At 37.9% G+C, this 13,211-nt stretch overlaps 2 protein-coding genes and 1 pseudogene across 2 annotated transcripts; 2 read left to right on the top strand and 1 right to left on the bottom strand.

Moving 5' to 3' along the window:
* Positions 1-110: 110 nt before the first annotated feature.
* On the bottom strand, positions 111-2,764 carry LOC103929448 (transcription factor IIIA). The gene is made up of 6 exons (XM_009338656.3): positions 2,503-2,764; positions 2,166-2,303; positions 1,154-1,439; positions 828-1,066; positions 562-705; positions 111-441 (listed from the first exon to the last, which is right to left on the bottom strand). Exons 1-6 carry the CDS (start codon positions 2,680-2,682, stop codon positions 250-252), a joined length of 1,179 nt encoding a protein of 392 aa, XP_009336931.2. The 5' UTR covers positions 2,683-2,764; the 3' UTR covers positions 111-249.
* A 584-nt stretch (positions 2,765-3,348) lies between these two features.
* Positions 3,349-5,664, top strand: LOC103929447. Its single transcript, XM_048567463.1, has 3 exons — positions 3,349-3,983; positions 4,995-5,066; positions 5,403-5,664. The coding sequence occupies exons 1-3, from the start codon at positions 3,405-3,407 to the stop codon at positions 5,403-5,405; spliced, it is 654 nt and encodes a 217-aa protein (XP_048423420.1). The 5' UTR covers positions 3,349-3,404; the 3' UTR covers positions 5,406-5,664.
* Positions 5,665-10,492: 4,828 nt separating this feature from the next.
* LOC125469556 lies at positions 10,493-12,203 on the top strand (annotated as a pseudogene).
* The last annotated feature ends 1,008 nt before the right edge of the window (positions 12,204-13,211 follow it).

Below are 13,211 nucleotides of genomic sequence, written 5' to 3'. Positions count from 1 at the left end.
GAGAGGGAACCTCAGATGTGAGGTAAATGGTAATACTCTGATATAACGCTTGTTGGACGAATTCAATCCAACAGTAACAGCACTGGTGAACAATCCAAAAGTGCGAAGCATAGCGAATTTCTCTCCATGATTATTTACCAAGACTTTATTGAATACAAAAATGCTATACATATACATCAAACATCCATATCTATCCACTTCCTAAAGCTCACTCTCATACGTTAGTACTGACGTGTGCGGTAATTTTAACTAGAACGCCATGACTCGATTCCCATCCTCCGTGTCTTGTGCGAGCAACCACGAGAGGTACTCAGGCTCTAGGCCCAACTGATCTGGCAGAGTCACCCGTTTTCGTAAGAGCATTTCCACAGAGGGGCACTTCCTCTTACAGCCACCCCTTGGCGTTGACTGGAATTGCTCATCAGCCTCCACAAAATCCCCCTGCAAATCAAATCAATAATGTTCCACATATGAATCCATAACGTAGCATGTTCCTGGAAAGATGCTTATCCGAAAATCCAACATATGGAGGGTATTGAATTATCCAGGTACGAAACTCACATAGGCATATACATGGCGTCCAGTCTTCTCATGGTTATCTCTTACATGCTTGTATGCAAATCTCATGCCACAACCCGAAAAGCTGCACACAAAAGGTTTATCTTCGAGGTGTACAGCCTTGACATGTTGAGTGAGATTTGATTTCTGCAAATGTACAGCCAAAACCCGAAAAAGCAAATAATTAAAAACTAACCATGGCAACACAGAATGCCGAACAATAATTTTTTGTACCAAAATAATGCAACCATTCAAAGTCCGCAACTTACAGTTGAAAATGTTTGAAGACAACCATTATAGCTGCATTTAATTCTCTCAACTGCAGGCGCTCCCCCTTTATGGGCGAGCAGATGCCTTTTGATATTCCTTTTCAGCTTCTTGGAACCACATATCTCGCACATAACATGTTGGTGGGAGGACAAGATATGGGCCTTAAGGCATTGCTCGTTCGTAAAATATTGCATACAACCTGGTTCGGAGCAGAATGCCTCTACTGAATCCAGATGAACTACAGAAATGAAGGATATCGTTTAGAGTTTGCAAACATACCACAGAAAACATAAAGAAGAATTTAGAATTTAGATATTAAAGCTACCATGAGAATTCTCATGCTTCAGCAGTTTCGAAGCAAATTGGAACACCTTTCCACAACCAATTTCCTGGCACACATGCTGTTTCTGACCTCTTCCTACATAAGTGCCATCATCATTATGAAGTTCTTTAACATGCCTGCTCATGTTACCTTGGCAAACAAATCCACGATTACAGTTCTCAATTGGACACTTAAAGAGTTTCCCTTGGTGCTGAAGAAGATGGCGATTTAAGTGGTCCTTTCTTCTAAAGCTGGAATGGCAATCATCCACTGAACAAACGTATGGCCTCTGTACAGAATAAGCTAACATAAATTCATAAACCATAACCACAATTCCAAAATACACATGACATGAATTCAAATCTTAAATTACGTGATTGAGGCTCGCTTGTTGGAGCTTCACAGGAGGTCTCCCACCTGTTACTGGTCCACTCAAGTCAAAGCTCTCTCGCATTTTGGAGTTCTTTGGGTGGGATCCAATGCTTCACGCTGTCCAACGAATACTTCATTAAAATGTCGATTCCTGCAAAATTTCTAATTTCAATTGATGCAAACATAACAAAAACTTCATACAAAAAGTGAAGAATAAGCTAAAGCAAATTCACAAACAAGCTACACGTGTTCAAGCATTCAAACCTCAAACTGAACGGTACGTGATTGAGGCTCACTTGATGGAGCTTCACAGGAGGTCTCCCACCTGGTACTGGTCCATTCAAGTCCGAAACCTCTTGCATTTTGGAGTTCTTTGTGTGGGATCCAATGCTTCACGCTATCCAAAAGAACGTTCTTAAAGATATTGATTCCTGCAAAACTTCGACCTTAAATTGTTGCAAACATGATGTAAACTTCATCGAAAAAGTACGGAAAGCTACAGACACAATCAGCTGATATGAAACTATCACAAACTAATCCGTATCAGCTGGTTTCAGTGCAAAACTCATAAGCCAATTACATACTTTTCCAATACGAAAACACGTGAAAGCTACCAACTTTGAATTCAACCGAAAACAAATACCTCAAGGGAATGGCTTTGCATATGTTGCTTCAGATGTGCAGGTTTCTTGAAAGTAGCACCACATTCTTCGCAAGTATTGGATTTTATCTTCTCTCCTTCCCCTTCCCCACCAGCCTCTTTTTCCATATCCATCTCACCCTACAACATATAAGAAAAAAGCAAAAACTAAATAAAATTTCACAAAATCAATCCGAATAAAACCCAAAACTTCAAATTACGATTAAAATGCAAACTCAAATCAACCCACAACAGTAAGTCCCTCGAATTCAAAAACCCAATTCGTAAAAATTCATAATTCGATCATAAAAAGCAGAATTTAATAGAAGGGGATGGAAACCTTGTGGTGATCGAGGATGTGAGAAGCGATCAGAGCCTTTTTGGAGCGGCAGATGCCGCAGAATTCACAGTAATATCGCCTTATGTCTATAAAAATTGGCACTTTCTGATCTGCTTCTTCGTTATCCATTGATTTCCCGCACTCTCTCTCGACTCTCTCACTCTCACCCGCCAAATTCATCAGCAGACCGCCGTTTGGTTGTTGCCCTTCTGAAGTCTGATTTTCTAGGGTTTTTGTAGTAGTCGAGGATACGCTATTGCCGCTCCTTTTTACCCCTTCCACTCGACAACAAGTTTTAGAAAAATTGCAAAATAGCACCTCAGTTTTCGCATTTTGTGTATTTACTTCTTAAACAAAGAATAGCTACAACTAATCACCCAGGTCTAATATATTTTTCACAATTCAATTTAGTTTTTTATTTTTCTCTCGATGATATGTTTACACTTGGAATTAACTTTAACTATTCAAAGAACGAAGAGGGTTTACTCCTCAAAATACTTTGTGATTGGTTCACGAAATTTTATGTTTATGATCGAAATCGATTACAAAGTATTTTGAAGAGAAACCCCATTGTATTTTAGTAGCCAAACATTATCTTTACAATTCCATTTAGTTTGATATGTGACTTACATGCATGATGCATCAACTTCTGAAGTCAATTTCGTCAATTCAAACTCATCAAATGGGTCGTAAATTTACAAAGTGAAAATTTTCGGGGTCCTACGTGTAAATTGGCGTAATATTTGCATAATTTCATATGTGATTGGTAAAGGTCCACTTTGACGGCCTAGATCCTGCCACGTAATCCGCCACCAAATCAACAACCTGATATTTTGCGTACGAAAATAAACAGACTATTTGAACACGGCGGAATAAAGCCAAAAAACTCTGTTCCGGCAAACATGGCCTCCTCCAAGAGCGAGTACGCATTCTACTCGCCGATCCCATCCGGTCCCAACAACCCACAGTCTCAGCAAAACGTCATCGTTCTAACTCATTACCGTCCCACCCCCCACTACTACTGCGGACGCTCTCTCCGCCTCTGCATCTCAATCACCGCCTCCATACTCCTCCTCTCCGCCGCAGTCTTCTTCCTCTACCCCTCCGACCCCACCCTCCACCTCGCCCGAATCAAACTCAACCATGTCCGAGTCAACACGTCCCTCAAACCCACTCTCGACCTATCCTTCTCTCTCACCATCAGAGTTCGCAACCGCGACTTCTACTCCTTGAATTACGACTCGCTCAAAGTCACGGTGGGGTACCGCGCGAGGGAGCTAGGTTTTGTGATCTCCGACGGAGGGCACGTCAGGGCCAGAGCGTCGTCGTACGTGAACGCCACGCTCGTGGTCGACGGGCTTGAGGTCCTCCACGACGTGTTTTACTTGCTTGAGGATTTGGCGAAAGGGGTAATTCCCTTTGATACCGATACGGCGGTGGATGGAACTTTGGGGGTTTTGTTCTTCAAGATTCCGATCAAGGTAAATTTGTTCTTGATTCAATGTAGAAGCTTTTATTTGGAATTGGTTCTTGCTGATAATTGTTTGAACATTGAGAGAAAAAAGATTAATTTGGGAAATTTGTACACAAAGCTGCAAACTTTGATTACTGAAAAAGTCTTCGATTATTCACATAATGTGCTTGTGTCCAATTTTCAATTGGTTTTCGCGTTTGTTGTTCTGTTGTTAGTAGAGTTTTCGACTTTCGCTTAGTAGCAGTTTCCGTCGTAAAACCAATTAGCAATATGAGAAGTAGCCCAAGCTCTTATAAGCTTATGCAAGGCTTCTTCTCCCATCAACGTAGGACTCACTCTCAGCAAGCTCTATGTGTGGTCAATTTTCAAGCCTAACACGTAGACAACACAACTCGGGTGATGTAGAGCACGTGTGGCCCTTGACCTTCACATGTGGGACAACGTGCCCTAATACCATGAAAAAATTTGAAGTTCCACCGTAAAATCAATTGGCAATATGAGAAGTAACCCAACTTCTTATAAAACCATGCAAGACCCCAACCTCCCATCAATGTAGAACTCATTCTCAGCAGAAATTCGAGTTTACTTTCGATTTGATCAATCATTTTAGGTAGTGAGTTAAAAGGAAAGGTACTGCTAAGTTTCGTAAGGAAAGGTGTCACTAAGTTTTCGTGTATGCATTCATGATCGATGCAGATGGCTACTTTTTTACGCCCAAAATTATTTCTGTTCCAAAATGTAGAGTTTCAGGAAGCCCAGATTTGGTAGGAGAAAGATCGGTGCAAAGAATAAGCGCAGAATGGATAGAGTAACTATTGCTATCTGCTAATAGATTTATCACTTTCGAAAAGATACGTGCGAAATGGTGCAATTGAATGAGGGTGGGATGGCTGAAGTGGCCATTGATTGTGTTGTGTTTCAACCTCACAGATTAGATGCTAAATCACTTTATCGTGCATGCTAGATTAGATGCTGAGTTTTGCGATTTGTTCTAATTGTGATCTTTAATGTTGATCAGGCAAGAGCATCGTGTGAAGTGTATGTAGATACAAACAATCAGACAGTTCTTCGTGAAGACTGCTACTCTGAGGTGAGGGGATGTTCTTTTCTTTCATCTCCTGTTCACACGTCGATTGCATGCATTCAAAAGCTCCGTCGTCCTCTGCTATAGTTAGTCATAGAGTACTTAGAGCTAATGGAAGAATTAACCAGCGCACCGGCGATCTTCTTGTTGTTGTCGTTATACTATTCTACGAAAGAAGTTTTCACATACTAGTGTTATGTCTGTACATGAGAATCATCACCACCCAAGAATTTTAAGTTTTCACATACTAGTGTTATGTCTGTACATGAGAATCATCACCTCCCAAGAATTTTCTTCCTCAATGTCCTTGAGCTACTAACCAAGTTCTTTTGAATCTTGCAGTGATATCAATGGAGTTCTGCTGTTTAATCTCGAATTTCGGTGCTGAAGGCGAAGATGACAGTTCCGGTTTCTGACAACTTCCATTCCCTGTGCATAATTATCGACTTCAGGCCGATCGCAATCAGCATGTAGAATGTGAACAGAGTGCTTGATTGAATAGCAAAAGAAAATCATTCGAAGGAATTCGTTTAGCTTGTGTTTTACAATTCAAATTACAGAGAATGTAAATGAAATCCCGTGGGGAAGGCTTTTAATTGCTTCACTATGTTGTCAATTATTTGGTTCCTGAGTCAACTTTGCAATTGAAACATGTCAACTGTCGCGAATGATCCAACGGCCACAAAATTCTCGCACACTATGGACCGCAATGCAATAATGTAAAATGTCAACATTGGAATAGAAATTGGTTTGGGGACAGGGACTTATTCTTTTCCAACACGTAAATGCTAACTCAGTGATCATTCCGTGTTACAGTGTGGTGGTATTCGTTTCTCTTCACTTGAAAGTGAAATATTTTAAGTTCGAATCTCGTGGAAGGCGAATTCAGTAACAAATTATATTGTCTATTATATGACTTTGCCGAACTTCTTCTTCCCTTAGTGTAAAAATATCGATATACTAAAAAGAAACCCCAAAAAAAAATAAAAAAAACCTAAGTGATTAGTGTTTATATTCTAATAGCATTATTCCACTCAATGCGACTAAATCCTGAACTTTCTACTGCGAATTCAAACTCGAACTCATTACTCTATCCAACTTGATTAAACCCCAGATTTACTAAAAAACCTTGATAAAATGCTAATAATAGCATAAATGAACGTAATTAGAATAACAGCCAAAGCGAGTGTGTTTTCCTTATGCATCAGAGTTTGAATTTCCGATATATGAATTTGTTTATCATCGGATATCGAATGCAATAAAAAATAGGGAACCGTTGGAAGGGGAAAACAAAATTACATTATTATTATTATGCATAATAAAAACTTGGACTAATTAATTACTGGACATATCTTTTCTCAAATTCCGGCCACCACCCCAAACATACTCAGCATGGTGTTGCCTACACCGGAACGAACCCGGATGCTGCGTCGGCGAGCACAAGCACCACCGAGTATCGCCGCCACCGTTGCCACCTCCATCTGCAGCCTCTCCAACCCTTCTGGCCGCAGCTGCAGCCGCATGCAGGTTCGCTGTCGTCTCAACCGCCACAGGCGCCTGCAAAAGAAGCCATCTGCGATGCTGCTGCTGCAGCACCGCCAAGTCTCTCACTCTCAACCTCACCAAATTAGGCACGCCTGAAGGGTGACACATAATTTCTAGTCTTCAAAACCAGAAATCTGATCTCTTTTAAAATATGGTTTTTTTTAAATTTGAGAGGTGATTGAGAATTTGAGAGCAAAGGAATCTGGGAAGGGAGGTAGCTACGGCATCATATGGAAGGAATAAGAATATATTTATAAGAAAGTGAAAGGTGGCTAATAAAACAAGGTAGATTTTAGATTGATTCCCACGAAAGAAAAAGCTACAATTTTTACTTTTAAACGATGCTTTAATTCGTTGAGGAGGAGTTTATGATGGTTACCGTGAGAGGTTGTGTCAGAGTGCAAACAAACCACCGCTCTAACGCTAATTGTTTTTAATGTCGAAAAATATTAAAGATAGTAACATAATTTTATAAAATAAAATTTTTTTTTTTTAAATCTTATGTACATGTAAATTTAACATTTCTAATAAAAAAACAATCTCTCTTCTTCTTTCTCTCTTCTTATATCCACATTCTCTCTCACTCTAATCCTTTCTCCTTCAATTTTAACAATCAAAGTAAAAAAATTCACACACTTTATATATAGGTATATACTATTGTGATATATATCTATGCTTATTGATGTTTAAAAACCTAACGAAGCATCAGTTTTATTGATAAGTTCCAAGTGGGCCCACCAATGAGTGGCACAATTTTCAAGATGGATTAGATGCTACTTGTGATTTGCCACGTCCCCTTGGAATTCTGCCACCTGTGACACACATGTCCCTTCCTAAGTGGCAATATTAGAACCCAAGTTTTCTTTCCCTTGTACGATCAATATAGAACTTAGGCAACTTTGCTATCAGATCCATTTGGCCACTGGTTTTCAATTTCGTAGGCCTCTTGTTTTAAATTTCTTTCATTTTCTAGTTCCATCTACAATGTTAGGTTTTATCTTTCTTTTGAAAAATAAAAAATAAAAAATCAGCTGGTGATTTCGTTACAGCAATTCACCATTTCAGAGGATATAGACTTACAGAAGTATTTCAGCTTCTTCCTAGTCAGCATCAGGCGGTACACCAACGACAGGAATCGAATCCATAACGTACATATTTGGAATTCGCCTCCAACCACTAGGACCACCCGTGATGATTACAAAATTTAATGGTTGTAAACAATCAATTCTTGTATGTAAAATATAACCGTTGGTTTAAACCATTAGAACTAATGTCAACTACGTATCCTTGTATATGGCCACACACATTCCTCTTGTGGGGGGTTGCATGGCTTATTTGGGAGAGACCAAGAGGAAGGACCTAGATTTAAGATTAACAACTAATTATGGTAATTTTTGTCTATTTGGTTGGGGGAGAAACCTTCAAGATGAAGGAAGAGATCTTGGTTTGATTAGGAATTTAGGCTTTGGCTCTTGGAGTTGTGTGGAGTTCCCAGTCAGATCAGATCATACACCTGATTAGATTAGTGTCTGCTTTTTCTTGGATTATAGCAAACAGCTTGTGTGGTGCACAGTCATATCCATGCACATATGTACAACTTATAACAAATTAATGTATTTTATGTTGTAACACATCACGTATGTGTTGTTGACGTTGTCGATAATGGAAAGGAATCGTCTTCAGATTCCTTTCTCCTAATCCATCAAGTTCGGAAATTCGGATCGTTGAAATTTGATCAAACGGTTAAAGTTATTATAACTTTTAAAGTGAGCCCCTATTTGTAGCTGTTGAATCAACTTTTAAAGGCCAAAATTCTCATACTTAGTAGATTAGGAGGAAGGGATCCGAAGATGAACATTTTCTGTCGATAATGTATGAATAATACAATTAATAAGATTCGTTAGTTACAATAATATCGAAATACTATTGATATTATCTTGAGAATTCATTCTTGAACATAGGACAAATGGTGGTTCAATTGTTGTACTAATGTTCTTTTTTTGTTTAAAAAAAAAAAAAGAATAGTTGGTGATTGCATCACCATAGCTTTTTCGGGAACAAAGAAGACTCGTAGAGGTAGCTTTCATTGGTCATTATTGTGTAATTCACCAATATCAGGAATCAAATTCAAGACGTGAATTTTATGTTTCATATTTGTATTTTATTTTCTAATACTTACACAAAGCCGTTGGACATAATATCTACTTGGAATAATTACTAAAAAAAAATAACACAATAATACCAGTTACAAAATTTTAATATAAAATAAAATCTACAATTATTAAGACGTTGATAAAGGAGTACAAAATCGTGACTCATACCGCGTATTATCAGTTTAGTGTTCATCTTATTCATGTGTATTTTCATTTTCATCATCTTATATCTTACCAATTCATCATTTGCCTTTTTTGAAAATATTACAAATAGACGATTGAATTGAAAATTGGAGTCGCAAAAAGGTTTATGTTAAAAGGGAACATAAAATTAATAAATCTGAATGCTTTATTCTTTTTACATTGGGCAAAATAATTAAAATACAACAAGAAAGGATGAGAGTTGAAAATAATCCAAAGCAATTCAATAAATTAAACATGAGCAGAAGGTCATATGTTATGTCTTGATCCGAAAATGCTGAAATTCCTCTATAAGCGCCAGCTCCCTATAAGGTGGATTAGCGAGCTGGTATTTTTTTTTTTTTTTTTTAAAGTAAAACCTTCAAAGAGAAGCTTTCCACAATAGTGCTTCAGAAAATATATTGAAGAATATTTTCACTTTATGTTTTTTTTTTTAAGTTTTGTCGTACTTTGGTTTCTCCAAAAGTAGAGGAAAATAATACAACACTAGCAAAAAATTATATTGTTTTCTTGCATATTATCACAGACTCACATGTCAGGCATCTCACAATTTTCAAATAAAAGAAAAAGGAAAGGAATCATCGCATAAAGAATCGTCCATCGACTGTTTAATTACTATTTGCGTTTTTAAGTAAATTATTTGAGTTGTTGTTTTTCTTTGCTTAGCGTTCTGGTAAGGTGTTTCATTTTGTTTCTGTATGTATTTTTAGTGTCAAATTGGTGAATATGATTCGAATTTTCAAATAATATGCAAAGGCATAAGAAAGAGTAGATTTTTTTTTTTCTTTCAAATATTTGGTATTAAGTGATACTCCACATGTCATAATACAAATAGACAAAACTTATAGTTTTCCGTACGGTTTATGGGGATATGAGAGATGCAAAAAGGGCATTTGGTGAATCCGCGAAAGAGAGTTGTCTCATGGAATACAGTTGGAAGAATTTGCAATTAGTTGGATTTTTTTTTTTTTTTTTTTAAGTTTTCAACTAATTGTATTATTGTATTTGGTATTACCATATCGTATTTACGGCATACTGAAAAATCTCCCTTGTTATTGGGTGCTTTTGGTCAATGAGTGCTACGTGGAGGCACTTGATTAGTATAGACTATATTCAGAGAGATGAGTTTGGCAATTGTGCGTAAGCCAAATGTTGTTGCTGTTATCAGTGTGTTCTTGGTTTACTCAAAGATGAGTTCATGGCAATCCAGATTCATGGCCATGTTGTGAAGGTTGGTTTGGATCTTTTAGTGACTACTGGATGCGTTGGTTTATGTGTACGGGAAATGTAGGAATGTGACGGCTTCAAAAAGAGTTTTCGATGAGATAATTCAGAAGAATGAGGTTTCCTGGAATGCACCTATGACTAGTCTTTCATACACGGGGCATAATTTGCAAGCCTCGGATACAATTTAGGTTGATGATTGATGCAGGAGTCAAACAAATCCCTGTCACCATTTCTAGCATGCTACCATTGTTAGTTGAACTAGAATTCTTTGGAGTTGGCATAAAACTCCATGGTTTCAGTGTAAGAATGGGTATTGAAACAGCTATCTCCATTGCCAACTGATTGAAACAGATAAGATGATGCGAGAAAACCGGTTAAAGTGGTTCAACAGAAGACTTGGCGCAAAACCGGACGCAGTGGTGTTCTAATATTCATACATATGGCTCTACTTAGTGGGATAAGGCTTTAGTGTTTTTGTTGTTTATATGTAAAATCAGGCCATCCAAATGAAGCATCTAATTTTTTTCCCAAGATGGATATAAGGAATATTGTTTCTTTGAATGCCATGATATATTGCTAATTTTGCTCAAAACAGTATTGAGTTGGAGGCCATTGGACTTGTGAGACAAATGCAACCTCATGATGAAATTCCCAACTCTGTAACCTTCACAAATCTTCGTCCAGTTTCTGCTCGTTTGGGTTCCCGTCGTCTTGGAAAAGAAACTCACGCAGTGACAGTTCGCATGGGATCTGCCTCTGATTTGTTTGTCTATAATGCTTTGACAGACATGTACGCAAAGCGGGGCTGTCTAGATCTTGCCCAAAATGTGTTTAACATCTCCGTCAGAGAGTAGGCTTTTCTCAAACTACTGACTGCTTAGAATCTCTGAGTTTGTTTTCTGAAATGAAGCTTGAGGAATGATGCATGACGTTGTTTCCTTTATGGGAGTTATATCGGCTTGCGCAAATCTAACTGCATGCCAAGCAAGGATGTAGCTTCATGGAACACAATGAGCACAAGTATGCAGAATCCATGGGAATTTAGAGTTGGCGAGTTGGGCAGCAGGGCATCCGTTTGACTTGAAGCCTGATCATGCATGCAGAAGCTGGGTTCAGATTCTTGCGTGCCTTCGCATGCTTAAAAAGTACTTATGAGCACAAGTACTTTCGAAAAAAGCATTTCCAAATGGGTCTGGAACTTTGACGGAGTATGATCTTATCTGTGCATTCTAGAAGTGTAGATATATATAATGCCAAATTTTGTATGATTTTCCTTTCACTCCAAGAATTCTTGGGGTCTCGCCCAATGGACTCTTCCTAAAGCCACAGATGGCATGTCTCGGTCAAATGATACAGCTGGCGTGAATGGGAGCCGCGCTTTCAACGCAAAGAAGGAACTTTTCCTTGACACATAATCGTATTGTATTAGAAGAAAAATTGTAATTAACTTAACCTGTGACTAGTAGCTGACATCTGTTTTAAGACTCATTTTAATTCATAGAATCCTTCTGTTCCTTGACCTTCCAATTTGATCACTTTGACTTGTATGCCTGCTATGCATTCACATTTGTTCATATGGAAGTTCAAAGTGAAAGTTCACTTTTGGGAACAACAAAGTAAACTTGTACGATTCGATCACTTGGAAATAGGGGTTGAAATGTAAATTTTACCTTATATTGGCGAGATATAGAAAAATAATGAATATTGAACCAATTCACTACATAAATTTTGTTGAACCATTGCAGACTTTGAACTTTGGAGTTTAGCTTTTTTTTTTTTTGAGAATTTTGAGAATTTTTTTTATAATTTTGACTAAATCAAAATGAGTTGATATATTCACTTTATTTCAAATTTTCATAATTCCCGTCAAAAGCAATCGATATCTCTATACTCATTGATATTCTCATATTGATTTTTCCACCTATATTGATATGTTCAACGGTGAATATACACTACAGCTCTCTAGTAAACTCAAGTATGTTATGCTCGAGCAAGTATTTTAAGCTCGACATAAATGGTAAATCTAAAACATCATAATTTATAGCTTGTTTCATACTCTTTTGTTTATTATTCCAAATTGCATGGGCTTGTTGTGCCATAAAATATTATCCCTAAAAAATGACAGGAAATATATGCTTCATGATCAAGAGAATCATCCTAACTGTAAACATACTCAAAACTATATAAACTATAACTGTGGTACAGTTGCAAGCAATTATTTAAAAAAGTCGTCATCAATAATTTATTTATTTACAAACTGAAATAATAATTTTAAAACAGAAAAAATTTGGAACCCTATACGTGGGGCAAGTTGGTAATAAGCCTTGTGTGGCGGGCTACTGACCAAAACGCAAATCCATCCGCCTTGAAACCTAACTTTTGAAGTGGGGAGGATCCGAGTCAACACGCCGCCGACTCGGAGTCAAAATATTCACGTCGTTTAAGCCCGCGTATACTTTTCCTCGGTTGTCCCCCTTCCAAACCAAAACAAAACCCCACCAACAAGAGAGATACTTACGCTTTGGCACTGGGGCTCACCACCGTGATATTACAGATTAATAATACAATTACATAAATGAATATTGACGTCAAATTATGAGATGTTATAGCATATTGAATGATAATAACATGTATCAATGACATTGTGCATAAATGTTTGAAACTGCCTCTAAAAGCATTAAAAGTGTATTTGAATAACAACCAAATGCTCACAAACATTTAAAAGTGTTTACAGCTGCAAAAGCTTTCGGTACACCATGTTCCCATATTCCTATTCGGACTCGAAATGAAAATTTTCGGTCCGAATCGGAATTTCCAAGCCCTTTTGCCCCACAATTTACACTAATTTTCTCTTTCATCCACCTTCCAAGAAACCGCACATGTTGTCCAGCCCACCATGGCACCATGTTCCAGAAACCCCACTCTCCCATGTATAAATACACCACCACTATTTATCTCCGCAGCCTCCATCCCCTCTCAAGATCTCACAACCTCCTAACAGATCTTGGTCTAATCCCTCTTAGTT

Source organism: the organism of the source record quoted next, unplaced genomic scaffold (assembly GCF_019419815.1).
Source record: "Pyrus x bretschneideri cultivar Hongxiangsu unplaced genomic scaffold, Pyrus_bretschneideri_v1 Contig44, whole genome shotgun sequence".
Taxonomy (NCBI): domain Eukaryota; kingdom Viridiplantae; phylum Streptophyta; class Magnoliopsida; order Rosales; family Rosaceae; genus Pyrus; species Pyrus x bretschneideri.
The sequence above is the reverse complement of the archived record's forward strand: the minus strand, read 5'-3'. Positions and strand labels throughout refer to the sequence as shown.

Excerpts from the sequence above, each read along its gene's own strand:
- LOC103929448 (XM_009338656.3), bottom strand. The coding sequence starts at position 2,682 with ATGAATTTGGCGGGTGAGAGTGAGAGAGTCGAGAGAGAGTGCGGGAAA. Across the intron at positions 1,440-2,165 it reads TGCAAAGCCATTCCCTTGAG|AGGCCATACGTTTGTTCAGT; the intron begins GTATTTGTTTTC and ends TATTCTGTACAG. Across the intron at positions 442-561 it reads GACGCCATGTATATGCCTAT|GGGGATTTTGTGGAGGCTGA; the intron begins GTGAGTTTCGTA and ends TTTGATTTGCAG.
- LOC103929447 (XM_048567463.1), top strand. The coding sequence starts at position 3,405 with ATGGCCTCCTCCAAGAGCGAGTACGCATTCTACTCGCCGATCCCATCC. Across the intron at positions 3,984-4,994 it reads TCTTCAAGATTCCGATCAAG|GCAAGAGCATCGTGTGAAGT; the intron begins GTAAATTTGTTC and ends AATGTTGATCAG.